Genomic DNA, 27,564 nt, shown 5'->3' on the forward strand with positions numbered 1-27,564 from the left:
ACTATCAGAAAGAGAAACTAAGAAAACAGTATCATTTACAATAGCTTCAAAAATTAAAATGGTTAGGACTAAATTTATTGAAGGAGATAAAAAAACATCTGTACACTGAAAACTATGACAATGATGAAAGAAATTAAAGAAGACCAAGTAAATGGAAACATATCCCATGTTTGTGGATTAAAAGAATTAATATTGTTGAAATGTCCATTTCAAAAGTGATCTATAGATACAATGCAATCCCAACCAAAAAGCCAATGGCATTTTTCACAGAATACAACAATAATCCTATGATTTGTATAGAACCACAAAAGACCCTGAATAGTCAAAGAAATCTTGAGAAAGAAGAACAAAGCTAGAGGCATCACACTTTCTGATTTCAAACTATATTACAGAGCTATTGTAATCAAAACAGTACAGTATTGGCATAAAAAGAGACACATAGACCAATGGAACATAATGGAGAGCCCAGAAATAAACCCATGCAAATGTGGTCAATTAAATTTCAGTAAAGGAGACCGAAACAGAGGAAACAATGGGGAAGACAGTTTCTTCAACAGATAGTATTGGGAAAACTGGGTATTCTCATGCAAAAGAATGAAACCGAACCCCTGTATTATACTACACACAAAAATCAACTTGAAATGGATTAAACACTTGAACATAAGACCTGAAAGTATAAAATCTCTAGAAGATAACATAGGGAGTAAACTCCTTGACACTGGTCTTGGTGATGATATTTTAGATTTGACATCAAAGGCAAATAAAAGCAAAAATAAGAACTGGGACTGTATCAAACTGCAAGGCAAAGAAAACCATCAAACAATGAAATAGCAATCCATGGAATGGGGGAAAATATTTGCAAACCATACTTCCAAAAAGGGGTTAATAACCAAAATATATATGGTATTCACATAACTCAACAGCAAAAAAAACTAAATAACTCAATTTAAAAAATGGGCAAAGGACCTGAATAGACACTTTTCCAAAGAATCCATACACAGTCAACAGGTAAATTAAAAGGTACTCAACGTCACTAATCAAGAAAATGTAAACTGAACCACAATGAGACATTATGTCATACCTGTTAGGACAGCTATTATCAAAAAGACAAGAAATAGCAAATACTGGTGGAGATGTGGAGAAAAGGGAACCCTTGTATATTGCTGGTGGGAATGTCAACTGGTACAGCATTATGGAAAACAGTATGAAGGTTTCTCAAAAAATTAAAAACAGAACTACCTTATGATCCACGAATCCCACTTCTGGGTACATATCCAAAGACAATGAAAGCATATCTTGAAGAGATATCTTTACTCCCCTGTTCACTGCAGCATTAATTATGATGGCCAAGGTATAAAAACAACCGAAGTGTCCATCAACAGATGAATAGATAAATACAATGTGGTGTGTCTGTGTAAATACAGAAACGTCCTTACGCACACAATGGAGTATAATATAGCCTTAGAAAAGGAAATCCTGCCATTTTCAACATCATGGGTGAACATAGAGGGCATTAATATAAGTGAAATATGCCAAAGACAGATATTGCATGGTATCACTTATATGTGGAGCCTGATAAAAAAAATATAATAAATAAAACGTAAGTTGAATTCAGAAACAGAGAGTAGAAAAGTGGTTGCCTAGGAATGGAGAATTTGAGAAATCAAAAGAAGTTAGTAAAAGGGTACAAATTTTCAGAAGATTTATAAAAGTTCTAAGGATCTAATGTATATAAAACATGATGACTAGAGTTGATGACACTACTGTATAACTGAAATTTGCTAAGAGAGTAGAAGCTAAATTTTTGCACATATACACAAAAAAAGTAAATATGGGAGGTGATGGATATGTTAATTAACTTGAAGAGGGAGTCTCACAATATATATCAAACCATCATCCTGTACACTTTAAATATCTTACAATGTTGTCAATTATACATCAATAAAGCTGAAAAAAAAAAGAGGAAAGCAGGAGAGAGTAGAAAAAGCAAAGGTGAATGTTTATTGTCTATATTAAATTCCAAATGATAGCTTGTCTGTTATTGCCAGTCAACATGTAACTGTATATTTAGTTCTCCTGCCAGGCTTTCATTCTCCGGAGTTGTTGTAACATGCAGGGCCTGACCTATTCTATGGGCATTTTTAGCAGTGTAATAAAAGGCACTAGTTTACTCTATGACTCCTATAAGGTAGCTTTGTTAATTTTTGGGAAACTTGCAAGATATGAAAGATAATTTGGTTTCAGCTAAATTTGAAGTTTTAATTTCTATCATCTGTTTATGACCTGGGTGGATCTAAACATGCATACATGTGCTGTGGTAACAGAACACTCTACAAAATACACGTAAAGCTAAGTCAATGTAACACAAAAAATTATCTTAGATTGCTCTGTAGTACTTTAGTATATAGTATTTTGTTAAGGTATTTTTTTTATTGTGTCACCAAAAAGAGATTGCTGAATAAAGGGATCCACTGATACTCATTTAGAAACAGAAATCTTCAGATCAACTATAGCATTTGACTTTATCTAAGACAATTTTAAAAAAAGCAATTTTCATTTTCATACTAATTCATTTTTTTTTAAAATAAAATGACTATTTCAAATCTTTATCATTACAAGTCCTTTCTTCCTTCAGAGTATGGTCTCAACTAATGTTCATTCATCTAATTTCATTCCTTTTTAATCTCATATTAATTATACAATTCATCTACAGAAAAATTTTACCAACGAGGGTCATAAAAGATGTGTCAGTTACTGAAATAGGAAGAGAAAGTGAATCAACCACACACCCTGTCACTCCACATCTTTGGAGTTATTCTCAGCAGACTCTGCTCCTCTGCTGCTTTTTTCCTTCCTAGTCCCAGGTATTTTCACAATAATGATACTGTCAGCCTGGGAAAAAATTTTGGGGGAAAAAATGGGTTTTGGTGGGCTCAGTATAAATTAATGGGGCAGAATTTCATATTGAGAGATGAGCAAGTCTAAAGATGGACACTGTCTTCAAAGTCTAAAGCGCGTGTCTGAAGTTCTAAACTTCCCTCACAAACTATAAAGTTTTATGTACAGATTTTTGAATTTTTTGTCATTTTGATGACTTATGAATCTCTTCTAGAATTTTTTTTAGTGATTTAGCTTACTTGGAAGATTCAGAATTTAAAACACACATTGTTTAAAGAGGAACAATGTAAACTCTTATTAAGATACTGGAAAATATTTCAGATAGCCAGGTATAGGAGTACTGCTGATACAAATCTGCCCTTGGTTTACTGAGACAGTAACTTAGGGTTCCATAAGAGGTGACAGTTGACCCACTGCATATAACTGCTAGGTGAACTTGAGTCCTAATAACAAAAATATTAAGAATATTATTCTAGTTAAAATCAGATAAAGAACAAAGTAGGACACAAAAACATTAAGCCAAAAGAATCCCAAAATTTTAGGGCACTATTTCTATGTAACTTGGATGCCATTTAGTAATGGTTCCTCAGTTTTTATATCTGCCTTCCCTCTGCTTTCTTCATAGGGGCAAGCAGAAAGAATCGTAGTCTACAAATGTTATGCTTTAAGCTTTTCTAATATGAATAGAATTACCAAAGAATGACAGTGTTTTGCTGCTCTGTACCTACTGGGATATATTTCAAATAGATGCATATCCAAAAGCCATGTCAGCTTGTTATCATTTAAAAATCCTCAATTAATTTTGAATGAGATTAAAAAATTAGAAAATACCGTATGTGAAAAAAAAATTTCTTGCTTTAAATTTCTCTCTTACTATTTTATAATGTGGGCAATATTTGTATTTTTTATAGACAATTTCCCCTAACATCAGACCTAATACTCTTTGAAAATAACAGGTAGTATAGTGCAAAGTAAGAGTCATAAAGATATGTAAAGATAGGCTCTCAGGAATTATTTCCTTCAGCATAAAGATACAGAAATACAAAGAAAATAAGACTTGTTTGAGGTCATAAAGTGACTTAGCAGAACTTAGAGAATGAGACTTTATTACATCACTACCAATATGTGATGTGACAAGGTTTTTGTATCACAGAAATCTTAAAAAATATAAAAACTTCTTTCTATAATGTACTTCCTCATTTAAAATGTCCCTCTCCTCATCTATCATCTCCTAGTACACTTCTGTGTTTTGAAACACGACCGTATAGTACTGCCATTGTGTAGTGTGTGATCTACATATAAATACTGCATGTGCCCAAGTTAAAACTACTCCCATTGAGTAGGGAGTCCCAGTTTCTAAGGAGAATGTTTTTCTATTCATGCAGGCAGAATATCTGACTCAAATACAGTAGCATAATGTTCAAAAGAAAAGAGAATGGTTTTCTTCATGGTTAACAGTTCTTTGAGGGAATAATTCTCCCTTGCCATTAAAAGTTATAAATCACCACAGCTATAAAATGAGGACAAAAATAAACCAGTGAACAAATATGGTGATTTTTTTATCCATAAACATTTACAAAGCATAAACTGGTTCCAAATAGATCTTTTTCTAGAAATAATATATTTAATCCCTTAGTAAATATATTTTAAAAGAAAAAATTAGTAATTCATTGAAATTAAAAATTTCTGGGGCGCCTGGGTGGCTTAGTTGGTTAAGCATCTGACTTCAGCTCAGGTCATGATCTTATAGTTTGGGATTTTGAGACCTGTGTTGGGCTCTGTGCTGACAGCTCAGAGCCTGAGGCCTACTTCGGATTCTGTGCTTCCCTCTCTCTCTCTGCCCCTCCCCCATTCATGCTCTGTCTGTCTCTCTCTCAAAAATAAATAAACATTAAGAAATTTGTCTTTAAATTTCTGTTCTATGAAAGATATTGGAGTGAAAAAATAAGCCACAGACTAGGAGAAAATTTTTAGAAAACAATGTAATAAACGAGTGACATCTAAAATATACAAAGAACTCTTAAAATTCAGATAAGAAAACAAATGACCTAATTAAAAAATGGGCAAAAGATCTGAATAGACAGTTTACCAAAGAAGATATACAGACAGCAAATAAGCATATGAAAACATGCTAAACATCATGTCATTAAGGAACTGCAAATTAACAATGAGATACCATTATACACGTATTAGGATGCCTATGATCTAAGATACTGACAATATCAAATGCTGATGAGGATATGTAGCAATAAGAACTTTCACTCACTGTTGGTGAAAATGCAAATAGAACAGCCACACTGGAAGACAGTTTGTCAGTTTCTTATAAAAGTAGACATATTCTTACCATATGATCCAGCAATCACACTCCTAAGTATTTACCCCAAAGGGTTAAAATCTTAAGTCCAGGGGCACCTGGGTGGCTCACTCATCCGACTCTTGGTTTCAGCTCAGGTCATGAACTCGCAGTTTGTGAGTTTGAGCCTCGCATTGGGTGCTGTGCTGACAGTGCATAGCCTGCCTGGAAGTCTTTCTCTCCCTCTCTTTCTGCCCCTCCCCCATTCACTCTCTCTCAAAATAAGAAATAAACTTAAAAACAATTTAAAAAATAAAATAAAATCTTAAATCCATAAAAAACTTGCACATAATGGTTATAGAAGCTTTATCACCCAAATTTGTAAGCAACCAAGATGTTCTTCAGTAGGTGAATGGATAAACAAACTACAGTACACACAGACAATGAAGTATTATTCAATAGTAAAAAGAAATAAGCTATCAAACCACAAAAAGACATGAAGGAAACATGTGAAAGATTCCAATAATATTTCACTCTGGAAAAGGCCAACCTATGTAGACAGTAAAAATATCAGGGGTTTGGGTTGAGGGAGGTAGGGATGAATAGGTGAAGCACAGGGGACTTTTAGGAAAGTGAAATTATTCTATATGATATAGTACTGTTGTATACAAATGTCATTACACATTTGTCAAAATCCATAGAAAGTACACCATCAAGAGTGAACCATAACGTAAACTGTGGACTTTAGTTAATAATATATTGGGGTGCCTGGGTGGCTCAGTCAGTTAAGCATCCAACTTCAGCTCAAGTCATGATCTCATGGTTCAGGAGTTCAAGCCCTGTGTCAGGCTCTGTGCTGACAGCTCAGAGACTGGAGCCTTCTTTGGATTCTGTGTCTCCTTCTCTCTTTGCCCCTCCTCTATTCACTCTCTCTTTCTCTCTCTCAAAAATAAATAAAACATTAAAATATACATATATCAATATTGGCTCAACAATTTTAGCAAACATATCACAATAGTGCAAGAGATTAATAATAGGGGAAACTGGGAGGAGGAGATGAGAGGGTAAATAAGAACTCTGTATCTTCCACTTCTTTTTCTTTTTTCTTATTTTAGAGAAAGAGTGAGGGAGAGCACACACATGTGGGAGGGGGCAGAAAGAGAGCAAGGGAGAGAGAGAGAGAGAGAGAGAGAGAGAGAGAGAGAGAGAGAGAGAGAGAATCCCAAGGAGGATGTGAGATCATGACTGGAGCTGAAATCAAGAGTTGGATGCGTAACCGACTGGACCACCCAGGCTCCCCTTCCACTTATTTTTCTGTAAGCGCAAAATTGCTCAAAACTAAAATCTATTAATAAAACATATACATATTATTAAAAATGACATTTATGAGATAATTCTAGCTATTCAAAGCATATCTTTTAGTATGGTAGGAGAAACATTCCTAATTTTTCTAGTGAGATAAATGTTTGGAGAGGAGATTCCCATATATAACTTGCATCACTGAAAAAGAAAAAAAAATTGATCTTTTGACAATAGAAAATACTACTTTTCAGAATTTGTACACAAATACTACAGAAATATGGTGTTAAGCATATATAGTCTAGTTTTAGGGGTCATGCTGAAGGATTGGTGATGAAATATTTATAAATATATCTTCTTTAGAAGTTCCTTTTTTTTTCAATTTTTAAAAATGCTTTATTTACGTGTGCCTGGATGGCTCAGTCAGTTAAACATCTGACTTCGGCTCAGGTCATGATCTCACAGTTCCTGAGTTCCAGCCCCACATCAGGCTCTGTGCTGACAGCTCAGAGCCTGGAGCCTGCTTTCAGAGTCTGTGTCTCCCTCTCTCTCTGCCCCTCCCCTGCTCGCACTCTGTCTCTGTCTCTCAAAAATAAAAATAAAACATTGAAAAAAAAATTAATGTTTTATTTTTGAGAGATAGAGAGAGAGAGAGGGAGAGAATGAGCAGGGGAGGGGCAGGGAGAGAAGGAAACAGAATCCAAAGCAGGCTCCAGGCTCTGAGTTGTCAGCACAGAGCCCAATGAGGGGCTCAAACTCATGAACTGCAAAATCATGACCTGAGCAGAACGAAGTCGGTGGCTTAACCGACTGAGCCACCCAGGTGCCTCTCTTTAGAAGTTCTTTAATTGATTACTTCTACATCTAATATATTTCCAAAAATTTTACATAAAAATGTTTAATAAAGAAAGCTTCTTACAAAGGGCGGAATTGGTTATTAATTTTATTCTTCATCTCAGCTGTCTTTTTGGTGCTTGTGTGGAAAACTGAATTTTCTGCATTTTAAACTATGAATTTCATCTTAAACTGGGGCCTTCAAATCAAAATTCTTTTAGGAACAAATCCTTGTCATCAAACAAAATCTTACAGATTAAAATTGAGCTCCCCCAACTGAAGCCTGGGTGAGGGGTTCTAAGACCCTTTCCCTTCTGTGCTTCTATTCTAGTCCTGAAATAACTCCAAAGAACTCTAATGCTTTCAGAGACAATGTTTTAAACTATCCTCTAAAATATAAGGACATCCCAAGTATAAAATCACTTACCACAGTATCTTCTATTACCATTATCTTCCTTTTAACTTCTTCCTGAAAGTCCCCTAATAAGGCTCAGTAAAATATAATAGCAGTGTTTAAGATGAGTTAGACTAATACCATAGAGTCAATAAAATGTATTATGTAATTTGATTATAACCATGTAAAAATGTAATTGCATACAATAGAAAGGATTGGGAAGTCCTTTCAACAAACTGTAAACACTTTTATTTATGTTCATTGAATGCTTTTTAATGTAAAAATTGTTAGTGTGGAATAAACCTTTTTTACAAGGAAACTTGAGCCCTTCAAGTATCTTGAAAGTCAGCAGAAGGGGGAAAGCAAGAGTTAAGAACAAGAAAAGCTACAGAAAGCAGAGTCGAATACTCTGGAATTCTTTTTTATTCACTTGTTTTTATACAACTGGAAAAGTAACCAGTTAGAGGTTTATTTGGGAGAGAAAAATTTTTAAAAATGCAGATGCCCTTGTAGTAATACTGACTGATGATTTGATTTGATTCAGTCAGATGTTTTTCTGAGACCATTGATTGGGAATGTCAAAAAAAAGCACTTAGAAAAGCAGGTCTAGAAGATATGGGCTGGGGCGGGGTGGGGGGGGTGCTACAGAAAACTTGGAAGGTGAAGGGTGAAAAGTGAAGACAAACTTTGTCTAATCTTCCATGGAACTTGCTCTGTGCCTGAACAAGAAAATAAAATCTTTTTTCCTTTGGTTGGCTTTAATAATGCATGTTCTGCTCTGGGAGCTACAACTTGTTTGCAACTTTCAGATTAGTTATACTAGTGGTGAAATACATTTTGGGGGACTACCATGGGAAAATATCCATTCTAGAAGCACTGCTTCTAGAAATAAGTATATTCTGAATTCTCAAAAGGCAACTTACTGTAAAGTTTTGGTAAACTAGGAACTGCCTATAATCATCTGATTCTCAAAGACAATTAAGGCTGAAATTAATGACTATAAATTAACAGAAATAATCTTCATTAGTTACAAAGAAAGAACCTCAAAATATAACATAACCAGTGCTATAAAGATGCGAACTATAATGGACTCAGCCTGCTCGGGCTGCAATAACAAAATACTGAAGACTGGGTGATAGAAGCATAGAAATTTATTTACTATCACATCTGGAGGCTAAACATCTGAGGTCAGGTGCCCCTATGGTCAATTCCTGGTGAGGGCTCTCTTCCTATCTTGCAGACAGCCACCTTCTCATTGTATTTTCACATGGCCTTTCTTTTGTGCATACAGGAGGTCTTATTAGGGTCCCACATATGAATTTATTATGAATTTATGAATTTATTTAATCGTAATTACCTCCTTATGAGCTCTACCTATAAATATAATCACATCAAGCGTACGGCTTCAACATAGGAATTTTGTGGAAACAAAGTTCAGTCCATTGCAGACTACTTAAAAATTATAAGCAATTACCATTAGGAAAAAAGGAAAGAAAGCTTGAAACTTATTAGACACTGACATCTCCCCCGCCCCCCCCCCCCCGCCCTCCAAGGCTGTGGCTTTCCTTGTGAAGCACATAAAATGGTAGCAATATTCTCTTTTGCTTTATTCTACATTTTGTCTATTATATGACTATAAACATGAATTATACATTGATCACCAAAAGTATTGGCTATCAAAGAAGAGAATATACTATCTTCATGAATGGTTAGCTTACAGAACATGCTCAATTTATACAGAGAGCTATATTTAAACATAGCTTTACAGAGAAAGGTGGTTCAGGCAGCAGGTCAACTGATTCTTTAAATACCTATGCAGTTATGTTTAGGCCCCTTGGAGGTCCTTAGGATGTATCACTACTTGAATATCAAAAATAATTCAAAATAATACAGAACATAGTTATATACTATTTTATGCTATATTATTATGGAAAAATTATTATTATGAGGTCTCTTGGTACTAACTGCAAAAAACCACTTGGGGTAGGATCCAAGTTATGTCCACATTAAACCAAATTTTATACTAAGCTAGGTCACGTTAAAGTTGAACTTCAATGTGTTTTAATTTTTACATAATTTAAAATGTATAATAGCAACCAAGTCTTGTCCTTACTTGAGTTATTTTATTATGTCCCTAAAATTCAATTATTGCTTTTTAGTTGTATGTACAACTAAATGAATGAAAATATTAATGTAACTTACTTTACATAATTCTCTAAAATTTTGTAAACAAATATTTTTTTAAAAATGCATAATTTAGGGATGTCTGGGTGACTCAGTCAGTTAGGTGTCCAATGCTCAGGTCATGATCTCACAGCCCATCAGTTCCAGCTATGTGTCGGGCTCTGTGCTGACAGCTCAGAGTCTGGTGCCTGCTTGGATTCTGTCTCCACTCTCTGCACCACTCCTGCTCGCACTCTTTCTGTCTCCCTCCCTCTCTCTCTCTCAAAAATAAATAAACATTAAAAAAATTTTTTAATGGATTAATTAAAGCACTGAAGGTATTAATCTATCCATGAAAATATCCCATAGGATTTAAAATTAAAGTGGACTAGCCATGGCAGGAGGTTTTTGATGTGTGGCACAAAGCAGATGTATAATACTAATTTCATAAATGAATGACAGATGAAGTCCCAGCATAAGTGTCTTTCATTAAACTGTAAGGAAGCCATTAATGAACCATCAGACCAGCTTTTGTGAACCTGTGCATGTGTGAATATTTCATGTCAATTATGACCAACTCAGTGGTATAACAAGAAATTCCATTTTGAATTTTAGAATTCAAATGATTTCTAGAATTAAATGATTTTAGAATTAAATGATTCTAGAATTAAATGATTCCCCACCCCAATCTCCAGTTCTAGCATAGGCTTAGGGCACACAACAACAACAACAACAACAACAACAACAACAAAATACGAAATGCTGGGGGACTACTATTTTTATATCTGAGAGTATTTGTTTGACCTTTTATATTTTTAAGGATTCTGGCAAGAAGTTAATGCTAGGCAAACTAAATAAAATTCTTGGTTTTAAATATAAAACCACTCCTTAAGGATTCTTTTGAAGTGAATAAAAAAATATGCCAAGGGGCTACTTTTGCTACTACTGAAAGAATGTCTTTTTCTAATGCCAAAAACAGTTTAAGTGAATTTTTTTTAATTCTGAAGAAAAAGAAAAAATAATTAGTTCATAATTTGAAACTTCCACAATGGTAAATATAGCATGTGCATTACACATACTGTCTTGAATAAGGAAACCTTCCTAAAATATAAAAGCAAAAAAAAAAAAATCAATTTTCCAGATTTTAATAGCAAAAAGAGAGCTAATTATTGTTAAAGAACTCCAGCAATAATATTTGGAGGTTGAAAACATATATTAAACAAAAAAAGAGAGCTCTGAAGATCTCAATAAGGCTACTTTTCTTTCTAGTTTAAGGAAAGGTTAGGTTCTGTTTTTAAATTTCCAAAACATGGTGAAGGTTATATATATTTAAGAACAATATAATGACTGCACTGCAACTCTGAACAACCATTTTAGAGAGTTTAAGTAGCATTTTAATAGAATGACACCTTTGAGAGCTCAGAAACTGCCATTTGGGGATGAAGAATGAGAACATCCTTATGTCACCATCATGCAGCAAATGACATGTAGTGCTTTTGTCATTAGTGTTAGCTTTCTGGGCTTTACCTAAATACCTGGGTTTAAACCTAACCTAAATAAAAGGGCACAGTAATTAGGAATGCTTATTTCCTAAGTGATTATTCTAGTAGAAACAGAAACCCTCAACTTTCTGAAGTTGCTAGGTTCACTTTTTTCAACCAACAAAATTTATGTTAAAAAAAGTTAGAATTAAGTTGTATACTAGTAACTAGGATTACCTTGAAGAATATGCTGATACAGGGATATTATGTAAGCAGTTTGTAAGGAAACATTAGCTTTACACACTTGAGAGTAAAAAACAGTATACATCTTTAACAAGAAAAAATAAAAATAGGGATAACAATGTTTATAAATATAAACTAGCTGAAATAAATACTGCATGTAGCAATGAAACATAATTTGAATTTAAAGAACACACTATTAAGACTAAAAATATGACATACATATGAAACACTCATTATGAGTGCTCATAAAATCTAAGGCAATGAAATATAAAAAATAAGCAGATTATGGATTTTTTTATGTTAAACATCACTTAGATTGAGTTTGCTGATTTAAAAAAATATAATGAAAATGACTTATTGGGCACTTGCTGTTACTGACAAGGATAAGTACCTTACAGGAATTTCATCTATTCTGGACAATAGATCTATGAAATAGAGATTTTTCTTAACCTTATTTACATATAAGAAAACTGATCACAAGGTAGGAAATATTAGGCATTTGGATTTAGATCTTTCTCATTCCATAACCCATTTGCTTAACTAAAATGCAATTTTTCATAGTTTAAAATATTCTTGATAAACAGTTTTCACATATGTTTTTGGCATTCTTTTCATATATAGAATCAAATTATTAGAAATTAACCTTCTATCACCTCAAATAACCAAGCAAAAATATCCAACTCTATCAGAATCTATAAAATAGAATTAATAGCACGCTTTATACAACTTTTAAAAATTGTGTTCCTCTGAAGTTCGTAGAACCCTTAAATTTTATAACTCTTCTGAAAATGAAGAAGCATAGATTAAATGTGCAAAAATTCTAGGGAGCCAACATGTGTTAATAGAAACTAAGGATCTGGAAAAGGAAAAACAAAGCAGAACATTAAAATGCTTAAATCAGCACTACTGTTGGCTTGCGTAATTCTTCATAGCTACAGATTCAGCCTGGACCGATGTTTGGGGACTAGATCATAAGGTCTTGACTAATTGGTTGCCTTGATATACTGCTTCCTTATAAAGAAGTTTCAGTATTTGGTTATAAAATGCTCTATTAAGTTTGTTGCTAGCCAGGCTCTCATTCAATGTCCATTTCCTTTCTGACTAATGCTTCTTGTAAGCTGACAGCAGCTTTAAACATCTGGCAAGGAGTCAGTAATACAGGTATTGCAGCACAAGGTGTTCTGGAAAATGATTTGCTTTGGTGTAAACATCTTATCTAAAATATAAAATAGCCTTCAGGTAAGCTGAAGTAAGGTTCTTGTATTGCCAATTTGAGTAGAAGCTAAAGTTTACAGATACAGAGGATGTTTATATCTCCATACACTGGACATTTTAAAAACTGCACATTAAAATGAACATTATAACTTTGTAACTTACACTTACTTTCATAACAAAGAGTTTAGGGAAAAAGTGAGCTGGTGTTTATTTCCATTTTACAACACTTTTTATCATAATGTCTCCAGAAACACACACACACACACACACACACACACACACACACACACACACAATCACTGGGCATCTCTGAGCAGATAAAACTTTCATTTTCATTCAGTGGAAAATTGCTGAGGAGAATTTTATTAAATTCTGAATTCTATGCACTGTCACTCTTTCAATGTTCTTCTTCCTCTGGTGCTATGATTAGAATCTCTAGGCCACAGTAGCAAATATTTAGAGACATTGACTAAGACCCTAAGATCCCAGGTTTCTAGAAGCATTGTAAAGGAAACAAAACCACGTTATATATCCCTAGAAATCCAATCCCTAAGTGATTCCTTATACAATTAATTTAATCTATGACAGGTATATAACCACATAGATTTTTAACACAAGAAAGAATCACAGAGACCATATTCCCACCTCCCCTGTTAAAATATGAAAACTGAGTTCTAGAGATGATAACTGATTTAGTCAAACTAATAGTGTAATACATGGCCAAAATAGGATTAAAATCTAGATCTTAGCTTTTACCGAACTTCTTCTGTAAGTATGTAGATTGTAAAATTGTGGGGAACGGGGAAGAATAGGGGTGTAGTGGGCTGCCTTAAAAGTTACAGCCTGACCATCTGCTTTCAGTATATGCTGATTTTTGCTCTAGAGATTCTATCAATTCATTTGCAAGAGTAGGCACATTTTAGCAACCGAAAAGTGCTGTGGAGATAAGGTGCTGGCCCTAGGAGCTTATATTTAGTATTATATGTGATAAGACGGCTCAGAAGACATAACACACCTTACTTTCAACACTTTGGCCATTCATACCAGGTGCTGCACCTCATGGCTGGTTTAACGCTGCACAAAAGACATCTTTGTTGTTGTTCTAAAGCAAGGCAGCCCTCATTTGGATGTGAGTCGAATCTTAAGACTACCCTAAGTTCTCCTACAAATGGTACTTGAGAGCCTGTCTGGATGTTCTGGCAGGGCAGTGCAGCTACTTGTACACCCTCCATCAAAAAATGGTCCTCTTCAACTGTACACATAGCTTTGGGAGGTATGCACGTGGAGCCATGAGGGAGGAAGAAGACACCAGTCTAGCCAGCCAGATCAGCTGAATAAACCCTAACAATCAATAGGGTGACAGATGTTGCAGCCAGATCACTCTCGCATCCAAAAAAGACACTGCATAAAGACATTTTTAATATTCCCATCTCCCTCCATAATGGGTAATAAATAACAAATTCTCATAGTTTATCCCAAAATATGTTCGTCCAAGGGTTTATGAGGCAAATCTTAAAGTCACAGAAAATAGTTTATCTACTTGGGCTGTAAAAATCTAAATTTCTTTATTCAATGACTACATATGAACTTTATATGAATTACTGTGCTGGGCACTCTGAGGGATATTTAAAAGTAGATAAGCCAAAAATGAGACAGCTTTGTAAAGATGTGAACGTTGTGTCCATACAAGGATGCCCAGCTTGGGGGAGAGGGGGTAAATAAGGACTGAAATACGGACTTTATGAAAGCTCATGCTCTGCTTGACAAGCCTTTTGATCTGGCAAGTAGCTATCACCAGGTAGGACCAAGGAGCGTATTTTTTTAATTCACTTAGCGCTTGGGTAGGCTACTTAATGGTGGCTTTGACACAAAATGCCACCAATCTTTTGATAGCACAAATCTGATGACAACATTTCTTACTAACTTTTTCAATGGTTCTCCAATGCTTAAAGGAGAAAAGCCAAGTTTGGATGATATTCAAGGTCCTTCACATTGTCTTACCTACTTTTCTTGCTTTATCACCTACTACTTCTATAGGCAGACTCTTTCTTCTGGTCATATTTCAACCTTTAACCAAATCTAGAACAATCCATGTTCTTTTCTTTTTTAAATAGGCTTCACACCCAGCACAGAGCCCAATGTGGGGCTTGAACTCATGACCCTGAGATCAAGACCTGAGCTGAGATCAAGAGTCAGATACTCAGCCAATGGAGCCACTCAGGTGCCCACATTGTGTTCTTTTGTGCATCTCTGCCTTTCTATCAGGTAGGAATGCTCTCTTCCAAGCTTATGGAACTCTACTTATGGAACTCCTATTCATCCATTAACACTCAGATCGACTATCCCTTCGTTCAATCCCAGCTAGTGTGAGTCACACCCTGTTCTTTCTCCCAAAGTATTCTGCACATCATTAGATCGTGCCACATGAATACATTATATGGAACTTAGTTGTTTATATGTTTTTCCTTCAAAACTGCAGGCCTTATTCTCAATATCTGAAAAATATGGTAAATGGATAGATGAAAATATAACTTCAAGTAGCTTATACTTATTTGGGAGGATGACAACAAGGTAACTAAAAATAATCACATATAAGATAAGTACATATAAAAACATAAAGATGTTTCATATCTGCTGTTTAGTTCACTAACTCACTGTTCATAAAAGCAGGCAAGCCTTTACCAAAGATTCAGATATGTCAAAGGGAATAGTGAAACACTTTCAAAGACTCTTTAGATGACTCAGAGGAATGGAGAAATCATGAAGAGTCTTTTAGGAGGAGTTGAAAGATTTGGTTTCTGGTCCTGGGTTTGTCACTTATTTGCTGTGGGACTTCAGACAAATCCACTGTTTTTGCTTGGGTCTAGTTCTCTTGTTATAGCACTATTCCCATAGGGTTAAGATTCTCAAATAGATAATGTGTACAAAAGTACCTTTAAAACTAGAAAATTCCACTTTAAGTGAATGTTAAAACTGACATTTTTTTGTTGGTGAAATGACAGATTAACACATAAATTTATGATTCATCCAACATTAACATCCACTGACTATGAGATACTGGAGATAGTCTAAGAAGTAAAAAAAACCCGGTTTCTGCTGTAGAGAATCTTAGTTTATTTGGGGGAGATGATGGGACTGCTCATATTAAAATAACTATGGGGGAAAATGTGCAAAGAGCTAAACAAGGGAAACAGAAATCAGTGTAAAAGAATTAAAAAAGACAAGTCACTTGTGCTGGGGTGTTTTCATAACAAAGCAGTGATTTCAGTAGGTTATGTAAAAAAGAGTATTTTGAAACTCTGGGGTACAGAGTTTTAAGGTAAATGCACATGAAGGGGTAGAGAGATAACAAGGATCTTAAGAGCAGTAGACCAGCTGGTTGTAGCAGTATGTTTTCATAGGGCAGTTTCTGATTAGGTAGGACAAGTAGGTTACAGTGTACAGGAGGTTGCTAAGTACTGTGGTACTCTGCTTCACTCTAGGGACAGGAACAGTCCTGCCAAGCTGCTCTCTAACAATACTAACCAGAGAGCCTGAGACTGGCTAACAGGTGTTTGTTTATCACTATCTCAGAGGTATTGTTGGATAGAGTCAATCTATGCTACATTCGAACACATTGATCCTGATTTTTAGTTTGGGAAAAATTGTCACAAGAGACTTCATGTAGGAAGAGTACAGACATCCTAAATAGCTATAATTGTTTTTTCTGTTTTCACTGTGTTGGAGAAAAGAGAGACAATGTCAGAAGGAATGTTAATCAACAAGACAGTAAATTAATTTACGGTTCTCCCTTTATTAGCTATAATAGCTTCAGCATGGTGACTAGAGCCTTCTTGAATAAATGAGTTACACTGGGAGGTAATTTTTTAATGTCAAGTTGGCATGAAGACCTTGAGCTATTAGACCCAGAAGGGCAAAGACTACAAAACAAAATCCAGGGCAAGGTAATCATTTTAGTCAAACAAGGATAAAGAGACTAAATTTATATGGAGTTAAAGCTTTTTAAAAACTTAGTGTGGAATGTATTTAACTCTAACAAATTGCTTTAAGAAGACTTTCTAGCGGTAGGTTGATAAGATTACCCTAAAATCACCATACTAAGCATATGTTATATTTTGAAGAAAAGAACAAGAAGCAACTCATTTATTATTTAGCTTTCAGATACATTATATGGTTACTGAGGGAATGCAAAACATTACCATCTTATAGCAATATCATCTAGAACTTCAGTGGTAAATATAGATAGTGAACAAATAAGAGGAAGAAAGAATGAAGGGAAGTAACATTTATGAAGCACGCTTTATGTGTCACACATTGTTTTTTGGTGCTTTTATATTTGTTACCTCATTTAACCCTCAAAACAATTTCAGTCATTGGAGCGCCTGGGTGGCTCAGTCAGTTGAGTGTCTGACTTCAGCTCAGGTCATGATCTCACAGCTCATGAGTCCGAGCTCCACGTCAGGCTCTGTGCTGACAGCTCAGTCTGGAGACTGCTTCAGATTCTGTGTCTCCATTTCTCTCTGCCCCTCCCCTGCTCATTCTCTCTCTCTCTCTCTCTCTCTCTCTCTCTCAAAAATAAATAAACATTAAAAAAAAAAAAAAAGAAAAGAAAACAGGGCGCCTGGGTGGCTCAGTCGGTTAGGTATTGGACTTCAGCTCAGGTCATGATCTCGCAGTTCATGGTTCGAGCCCCACGTCAGATTCTGTGCTGACAGCTCAGAGCCTGGAGCCTGCTTCAGATTTTGTGTCTCCCTCTCTCTGCCCCTCCCCTGCTTGTTCTCTGTCTGCCTCTCTCTCAAAAATAAATAAAAGTATTTAAAAAAATTTAAAAAACCCAACTTCAGTCACCTAGATATTTTAAAAATGAGAAAACTAAGGTTCTAAGAGGTTGAATAACTTGTCTGTAACTATCCTGAAAGAAAAAGACCAGTATTGCATTAAAAATCTACTCCAATGCAACACTAAAATTCTTTTTTGTTTTCCCTTTACTGCCTCTCTTGGAAGTTGAATCCTCAAATCTTAATATATGAAATAAATGTTAGAATTGCCTATATTATTTATAAAATGTATAACTGATACCTGGCTCTTAGACATATTATCAATTTCACTTTATGAGATAATCACTAAAAGGAAATTAACATCCAAAAGCAAGTAAGCATTCAAGTCAAATTTTACAGATACTAGTTGTCGGCCTATGTCAGCAAATTCCTACACAGAGAGGAAATTACATATCTTACTCGTCACCTCTGTTCCCAGGCACATGGCACATGGGTAGTGGGCCCAGTTATGCCTTTCATGTGCATATATTTTTGGTTGTTGATTTCCTGTTGGTTGGGTAAGATAAAAGTTTTCCTAAAGTAACTAATTGGATAAAAGACAAATGAAAAAATGAAGTGGAATCTGCTACAAATAACTTAAAAAACAAAAATCAAAGCAGAAGAAAACAATAGCTATAACCAAAAAAGACTTATTATTTCCTCCTGAACTGAATTCCCATCTGCTTTTAAATGGCAACATGTTTTCCCATTAACTGGAAGCTACAGCCAAGAAGCCAAAGACAATGAGGTTTTGGCCACCAGGGAGTAGAAGGCACAGGATGGCTGAAGGATGCTACCTGCTTCAGCCTCTCTGTAAAGGCTGTTCCCTAGTGACCCTATTCCCCTTCCAGCTGGCAACAAACTTACTGTTGGGACTCTTCTGAGAATTAAAGAAATGTTTCAGTTCTCTGTATACCCTCTCCAGGGAGGGAAAATGGAGTAACTCAGAAGGGTATGAGAAGCCATTTGAAACACTGTGCCTGTGTAAGCTTTTAAGAAACAACACGACTGGGCAAAATAAAGCACCAGGTGAAAAGAAAACATTTTAAAAAAGTAACTTCCTTCCATCCCAGTCGTTAAAAGTACCCATATCATCTACAATCACCCTCTATAGACTTTTATGGGTTGTCATTTATTTCTTTAAAGTAAGCTCGATGCCCAAGGTGGGGCTTGAACTCACAAGACCGAGATCAAGAGTCACATGCTCTACTGACTGAGGCAGACAGGCACCCTTCTCAACAACAGCTTTTTAATTAAAACAACAACAACAACAACAACAAAACACTCACCACAGTCAAACATCTTATGTTTCTAAAAGATAGACACTGGTGTGAGCAAATTCCTCATCTCTGGCTCACCTGGCCAAATTCTTGTATATATAGCTAATAATATACAGTTTAAAATGAATATATAATACACATAATATACCAATTATATAATATTGATGATACTATTCTCTTATGAAGACAATTTATCACCCTTTTCATTTGATACCAAGAGTGGCCAATGAGACACACTCTAAATCTGAAAAAGTAGCTGTGCCTGTAGCAGTGTGTATTGCTACAAAGTTAGAGGGCTCTCCTTATGGTAAATAACAAAGGGAAGTTTATTTTTCCTAAATACAATCTTTAAAATCTCTTTTCTTCTTCTGTTCATTAAATGTTTGATAAATACGTACTATGTCTTAGATTCTGTGCTGAAGGCTATGGCCTTGGCCTGAGGAAGAAATAAATTAGTTATATCAGTGGTAAAGCACTGGGTCTGTAGTAGTCAGGTGACTGAGTTTCCAGCTTGAATTGGTCTTACTGCTAAAAAATAAAAAATCAAAATGAATTTTAGCTTTCAATATTGCAGCATCATTTTCATTCTGATGGAAAGAGGTGGGGGGAAAGATGGTAACTTATATTTTATTTGAAGCTAAATGTTATCAGTCTTAAATTTCCTATTTATTAATTTTAAGACTTTTAAGAACATAATTGTTCTCTTCAAACAATACCTTCACACAGCACCTGTGTGAACTGCCTAAAAAAATCAGACCAAAAAAAAAAAAAAACCAAAAACCAAAAAACAAAACAAAACCAAACCAAAAACCAAAAACCAAAAACCAAAGCCAAAACAAACAATATGAAATAAATCTGTCTTGCTCAAACTGAAAATTCCAGAACTACTAAGATACAGCTCTGAACAAAATTCCTATGAAGTTGTAATAATATATGGATTACAATTAGAACCATAGCAGGATATACATCTCCCACCTCAACATTATGGGACCAAAAATGTCATTCAACGAGGCACAGAATTTTCTGCGACTTTTCCTGTGACTATTATTAGAAGATCTGATATAAAAATTAATGAGAAAAAAAATTAATGAGAAATGAATGTGCTTACATTATAGATTCAATAAGGCATGCACTACATAAGAACTAGCAAGCTGGTACAATAATTCCTGAGTTTTTTCCTTTTAGCCAGATGAACCTCATTGGCTTTGATTTTTGTTTTTCATCTCTATGTTACTACCATGAATTACTTCAAAGTGAGAAAGGCACATTTATACCTTGCTAACTGCTCTTCCACTTCCCTCAGCTCAAGTGAAAGATTTATGGTTTCTTCCCTTTGCTGTTTCCTGTAAAGTGACATATATATATACGATGCTACCCTTGGTCTCACATCAAAAACTGAATTCTAGAAATACCTGAGCAGTCAGTTAACAGCAACTAGATGTTCATTTTAACTTAATGGACAGTCGTGCCCGAAAGATGCTCATAAGGATTATTTTTTCAGGTAGGAATGTACTTCAACTGCCTCTCAAAGTACTTTCTACATGGATTTTGTTTTTTTTAACCTCTAGTGAAAATTTCCCCTCTCTACAGGGGGAAAATTAAATATACATAGTTCATAGTTGAGACAAAACAATGAGGAGATTTTGGATTTATTTTGGTTGTTGTAATTAGCTATGACTGCATGATAGACTCAGTCCAATTTTGCATGTAAATTTATCTACAATACTCTCTGAGTACCATAATGATCTGTTATGTATGAATTTCTTTGGTATATACAGAAGAAAGATTACAAACAATAGTAAGCAGATAGAATGTAGAGTCTCAGTCTATTGAATAACTCAGAATAAAAAGAATCTACCATTTCTTACCAAAAAACCATTAATTTCCCAGTACAAATCCTTATCAGTGGTATTCAGAAGATATTTCTATTTTGAGGACTATAGTCTGTCCTTTCCTTAAGAAATGTATGCAGAAAAGATACACAATTATCTTAGTAGAATTTTATTTTGTAAATAAAAATGGCCTAACTAAAAAGTTGCTAAGGAGAAAAAAAAAGTGTTTATCTGCCATACTTAAAATTTTCATATTTTCACAGAGGTCTTGCTGTTCCTATTGAGAGTATACTTTCACAACTAAGGGTAGATTGTCCCTTTTACAGTTTTTATGAGAGAATCTTTGTTAATATACAAGTAGAATGACAATTTTCCAAGATGTTAAAAGATGGTAATAATACAATTTCTGCCAAATCTTTTACTTCCTAAAACTTGCATGATATCCTAATTTCATTTTTATGCTCTCTATAAGAAAACATGTAAAGCTGTGTATCATTTCCATTTGATAGATTAAGAAATCAAAATCCAGAGAAGTGTGTGAATGATTGGAAGCTGATGTATCAAGAAACCAGAAAGAAGAAACTTCTCGCCCAGTGTTCTCTCCACTGTATCATGTTAATTCTCTGAAGTCTACATTTTGAGAAGCAACAGAAGCCAGGTAAAAACAACTGAGATATAATACAGGCCAGGTAAAATGAAATTTAATTTAGTGATTACCTGTCACGTAGTGCATTTCCTGTTTTAAGATTTCTTAACATATGGCTATTTTTGGCATCAAGCAGTCTTTTTGCTAATGACCCCACCCACTGTTTTCCTGCCACCAAGGTATTTTGAGAAGAACTGTCTTACCTCTGCTCCTGAATATGTATCAGTTTGGAGGATGAGTTCAGCCAGATCAACGTCACTACCGACTGGCATAGAATGAAACTGCAGGTTAAATATTTCCCTTCTTGTTGCTGCATCTGGTAACGGCACATAGATGATTCTATCAATTCTTCCAGGCCGCATCAAAGCCTGTAAAGAGGATGAGACAATGCAGAAAAACCAAGCTCAGAACTGACATTCCACATGAAAGGTGGATATCTAGAATCTCATGAATAACCCACTATTACTCATAATTAGTACATGAAACAAGTACTAGAGATGCTATAATCTATTTTAAAGATTCAAACAAATAAATCATGTTCAGAGTACTTTTGAAAGTAGCAGAGCAATACTTCTGAGAGGCTTTCTGCTCCTCAGCAACTGTCAGGTCAATAAAAGATGGCTATTCTCTTTTAGGGAAGTGTGTAATATGACTTGCATTCATTGTATCAAAAGACTTTTTTTTTTGGAATTTCCTGCAATATCTCTTAAAATATGGGTTAAGTTGTTTTAGAGAGCCCTTAAAATAGCACAGCTCTAATAAAAGAATACTTCTAGAGCTGAAAGTAGTCAAATGAACTTCCCTCATATTTTATTGGAGGCTAAGGCCTAAATTATCTTAGAGCTAATGAATTCATGTATTCAGAAAACCTTACCGAGCATGCACTATACACTAGACATTGTTCTTGGTACTAGAAAATAGCATGAATAAGATAGATATGGATAAAATTGATTGTGGTGATGGCTGCATGTATTTGTGGATATACTAAGAGCCACTGAACTGTGTACTTTAAGTGGGTGAATTTTATATTTATTCTATCCCAATAAAGTTACTAAAACAGATACAGGTCTAAAATGTGTGTGGGTGTGGGTGTGTGTTAAGGAGTTGGGGCAGCTTTTAGTTGGGATAGTGAGAGAAAGCCTCTCTGAGGAGGTAACTTATGTTGATATCCAAAGGAGTCAGCCTTTGAAATATCTAGGGGAAGGGCATGCAAGGTAAATGGAACATCAAGTGCAAAGGCAAGAATGACTGGTATGTTCCAGGGAAAGAAAAAAAAAAATCAATGTGATAGAGTGAATAAGGAAAAAAGAGGTAGGAAATGAGGTCAGAAAGATAGTCATAGGCAGATCATAAGACCTTAAAAGACATAGTAAAGAGTATGGATTGTATTCTACTTTTAATGAGAAGTCACTGGAAAGTTTTAAGTAGAAGGTGAATTGGTAAGATTTACATTAAAAGACCACTCATGGGACAATATCAAAAGGTCTAATATGTGTTACTATAATACCAGAAGGAAAGGAAAGAAAAGATGGGGCAGAAAAAATATCTGAAGAAAAAAAAGCCAAATTTCCTCCAATTGGTAAACAAACAAATTTACACAATCAAGAAGCTCAGTGAATCTCAAATAAAATAAATACAAAGAAAGCCACATCTACACGTATCATAGCAAACTGCTGGAAAGAAAAGACAAAATCTTGAAAGCTGCCAGACTGAATATGGAGAACAATAATTTGAATCACCAGTGACTCTCAATCAAAACAATGAAGGGCAGAAACCAGCAGAACAATATCTTTATAGTGCTGAATGAGGGCACCTGGGTAGCTTAGTCAGTTAAATGTCAGACTTCGGCTCAGGTCATGATCTCACAGTTTGTGAGTTCAAGCAAGCCCTTGTGTCGGGCTCTGTGCTGATAGCTCGGAGCCTGAAGCCTGCTTCATTTTCTGTGTGTCTCTCTCACTCTGCCCCTCTGCCCATGCTCTCTCTCTCTCAAAACTAAATAAACACTAAAAAAAAATTAAAAAAAAAAAGTGCTGAAAGAATAAAAATGTCATCCTAGAATTCTAGTCCCAGTGAAAATCTTCTCTTTTTTTTTTTTCCAGAGAGAGAGAATGCAAGTGGGAGATAGGGCCTTTATGAGAGAGAGAGGTAAACTTAAGCAGACTCCACACTCAGCCCAGAGACCAATTTAGGCCTTGATCCCACGACCCTGGGATCATGACCTGAACCAAATCAAGAGTCTGCCTGCTGCTCCAATGACTGAGTCACCCAGGTGCCCTGAAAATATTCTTTAAGAACGAAGGAAAAATTAAGTCATTTTCAAACAAAATAAATTTAAGAAAATTTGGTTCCATCAGAACTGCACTACAGAAAACACTAAACGATGTTCTTCAGGTTTAATGGAAATGACATAAGATGGAAAATTGAATCTTCAGGAAGAAATGAAGAGCATTGGAAATGAAACACCACAAAACTGTACATGCCTTCCACCTCTAAAAAAAAGTCACTCTTTTGGCTGACATATCAGAAATGGGATTTCTTGAAGATTTAAGAGACACTCACTTATAAATAGTGAAACACAGCATATTTCTACATGTGTACTTTTCAATGAAATATCCAGAAAAAATGTGTGATAGAAGTAAATGTAGAAACTAAGGAAGACAGGAAGTCAAACATAAACATCTTTTAATTAAAAAAATAAAATAAAATAAAATAAAATAAAATAAAACCCCTGAAAATGTAGCTGTGATCATACATAAAACACTATGGAAAATACAAACATTAAAACCTCATGTGGTTGGCTCTGTGGAAATTAGTTCTTAGAGAACCAGCACATGCATACACACACACACACCATGATATTCTGTGAGTAAGGAACTGACCTCTATCTCTAACCCAAGAATCTCATATCTTTTGCCAAGCTACCATGAAATTGTGGAAGGCTGATTTGTTAGCTTTTAAACAGGGTAAAGTCTCAGAACTTTTATAGTTCTGGACATGTATGTTCCTAATAATGGAGCCTCAAAATAATATAAAGCAAAAATTGATAGGATTAAAGAGATAAAAAAGGTAACTCCACAATCACAATATGAGATTTTAACACTCTTCTGTTAGCAATTATAGAACTAAAAAACAAATCAGTAAAGATACAGAGAATCTGAACAAGGCTATCAATCATTGCAACCTGATATTTATTTATGGGCTACTTTACCCAACAACAGCAGAATACATATTTTTTAAGTACACTTGATATAGTCACCAAGATAGCTCATATGATGAGCCATAAAACAAAAATCAACAAATTCAAAATGACTGAAATCATACAAAGTAGTTCTCTAAGAAGAGTAAATTAGAAAGGAATAACAAGAGAGGAAAACCTCAAACACATGAAAAATTAAACAACACCCTTCTAAGTAAACCATAGGTCAAAGAAGAAATTATGAGGAAATTAGAAAATGTTTCAAGTCGAATGATAATGCAAATATAACATCAAGATAAAGTAGTGCTTAGAGACACATTTATAACTTTAAATGCTGATGGTAGGAAAGAAGTCTAAAATAAATGACCTAAGGTTCAAGAGTAAGTACAAGGCTGGAAATAATAAAGATGAGAGTAGAAATCAATGAAATAGGAAACAAACAATAGAGGAAATTGAAAGTCAAGCGTGGTTCTCTGTAAAGATTTTAAAAATCTTATTAAATTCTAACTAGATTGAACAAGGATAAAAGAGAGAACAAATCACCAAAATCAGAAATGGAAGAGAGGTTATCACTACATATCCTACAGATAGCAAAAAGAATAATAAGAGAATATTATCAATAGCTTTAGGACAATAAATAAACAACTTTGATAAAAAATAAGTTCCTTAAAAAATCTAGTTATCAAAATGGACAAAAAATGAAATAAAAATCATAATGGCCCTATATTTATTTTTTTAATGGAACTGAACTAATTAAAAATTGAATTCATTATGACTAACTTTCACACCAAAAACATTCTAGTCTAGATGGTTTCACTTCTGAATTCTGCCAAAGAAGAAACAAGATTGCACAACCACTTCAGAATAACGAACATTTCTCAAGTTGTTTTAGAAGGTCAACATAACACTAACTCCAAACCTAACAAAGATATCACAAAAAATGAAAATTACAGATTAATGAGCCTCATGAAGACAGACTAAAAAATCCTTAAAAAATATTATCAAATAGAATCTCACAATATGAAAAATGGATAAATCATCTTAACCAAGAGTTATTTCAGGAATGCAAGTTTAGTTTAACACTCAAAATCCAGTTGGTATAATTCACCACAAAAACAGAATACAGGAGAAAATTCACATGATCATTTTAATATGTACAAAAAAGTTTTGACAAAATTCAAGATCCGCTCATGTTGAAAAACCTTCAGCAAATTAGTAATAGAGGAGGACTTCAGTAGGGTAGGTAGTATCTAGAAAAACCTGCAGCTAATACAATTAATGTTGAAATCTTGAGTGCTTTCTACCTAAGATCAAGAAAAGGTAAAAAGTCACCACTTGTACTGATAAATATAACAGAGGTACTAGTCTTTATTACAAAGACAAAAGGCAAAAGACAAAAATTGGAGGGGGAAAAAGGAAATACAGAACTTGGAATGGGCAAAGGCAAACTATCTTCATTTGCAGATGACATAATTGTTTATGTAGAAATACTAAGGAATAAAACTACTAGCAAGATTACAGAATACAAGTTTATTATAAAATTTGTATTTTTATATATTAAGCAATAAGCTAATAGAATATGAAGTTTTAAAAATCCACTTTGTGAGAATACATAAAAAGCACAAAAAATAAAAGACAGAAATAAAATTAACAAAAAAACACTTCACTGAAAAACGATATCACTATAGTAAGAAAAATTAAAGGCCTATATAGATACACCATTTTCGTGAATTAGAAGGCTCAATATTATTAAGATATTCATTCTTTTCCAATTTATCTATAGACTCAACACAATTCCAATCAAAATTTCACAAGGGCTTAAAAAACAACCTGACAAATATTATAATATTTATATGGAAATGCAAATGACTGAGAATGGTGAAAGCCAAGTTAAAAAAGAAAAAAGCTCAAGGACTTATACTACTTACAATGCTAAAAAAAACAAGACAGTGTGACAAGGTCCAGAGGACAGAAATATAGATCAATGGAATAACATAAGGGATTCCATAATGGTTTCTATCTTTAAGGCATTCAACTAGGAAAGGAGAGCATTAAAACTAATAATGCTCCAACAACTAGATACTCATATTTTAAAAATCAACATTGATCCTTACCTGGCACCATATTCAAAAATTAACTTGACATGTATCATAAACCTCAATGTATGAGCTAAAACTCCAAACTTAATGTTTATGCAGCCCTGAAGAATCTATTAGGCATTTTCACATACTGTATTTCACTTAGTATTTCTCAAATCCTATGAAGTAGATTTTGTCATAGCCCTATTAAGAAAAAGAAAATGAGGCCCAAGATCATACAATAAATGGCAGAAAGTGAGCCAATGTTGAACCAATCCTTTTTCACTTTACTATCCTGCCAGTACAAAATGATACACAGGATTGATAGACAAATGAAAAATATTCTTATACTGAAATATGATATAGGTAGCAAAAAAAATTAAATAATTCTTGCGTCAAAAAAACATTATACATCTACTGTGGGCCGGGCCCTGTTTTAGGTGCTGGGGAAATAGCTGTGAATAGCTTGGTTACTTTTTTTAAAGTTGAAGTTATCCTTTTCACCCTTATGGGAAAACTCATATTCCAGGCTATTTTAAAATTTCCTTTCTAATAGTTGAAAGAACAACACAGCAAAGGATATAGAGCATACACGTCACCTAAGTCACTGGAACAACACTCAGCATGCATCTGTCCCCCCCCGCCCCACCTCCTTTCTCCCTGCCAAGTTGTAGCTGTCCCTGGGCAGTGCAGGTTGAGTACACTTCAATGATTGTAACGTTGCCTGGGCCAACAGCCAGCTAGTCTTTTTCTGGTCTGATCTTGTCAGTGAAAGTTAGCTTAAAAAACGGTAGGAAAGAGCTTTCCTTCCTGTAGAACCCTGAATGAGTTAACACCCTTCCTAGAATTTCTTTAAAAATACTGTTCTGGGATATTAGGGTGGAAGAGTGTGTTC

The 27,564-nt window shown here is 34.6% G+C and overlaps 1 protein-coding gene across 6 annotated transcripts in view; it reads right to left on the minus strand.

Moving 5' to 3' along the window:
• AFG2A (AFG2 AAA ATPase homolog A) overlaps positions 1–27,564 on the minus strand; it is a 365,578-nt gene that overhangs the window by 53,525 nt on the left and 284,489 nt on the right. For 3 of the 6 annotated variants that reach the window (XM_027063957.2, XM_015074610.3, XM_053216983.1), the window contains exon 15: positions 21,599–21,763. In XM_027063957.2, coding sequence (XP_026919758.1) covers positions 21,599–21,763 — 165 coding nt within the window. Of the gene's footprint in view, positions 1–21,598; positions 21,764–27,564 lie in introns of those variants that run through there. The other 3 variants (XM_053216984.1, XR_008296147.1, XM_027063971.2) reach the window with 3 other exon arrangements.

This window comes from Acinonyx jubatus, chromosome B1 (assembly GCF_027475565.1).
Source record: "Acinonyx jubatus isolate Ajub_Pintada_27869175 chromosome B1, VMU_Ajub_asm_v1.0, whole genome shotgun sequence".
Taxonomy (NCBI): Eukaryota; Metazoa; Chordata; class Mammalia; order Carnivora; family Felidae; genus Acinonyx; species Acinonyx jubatus.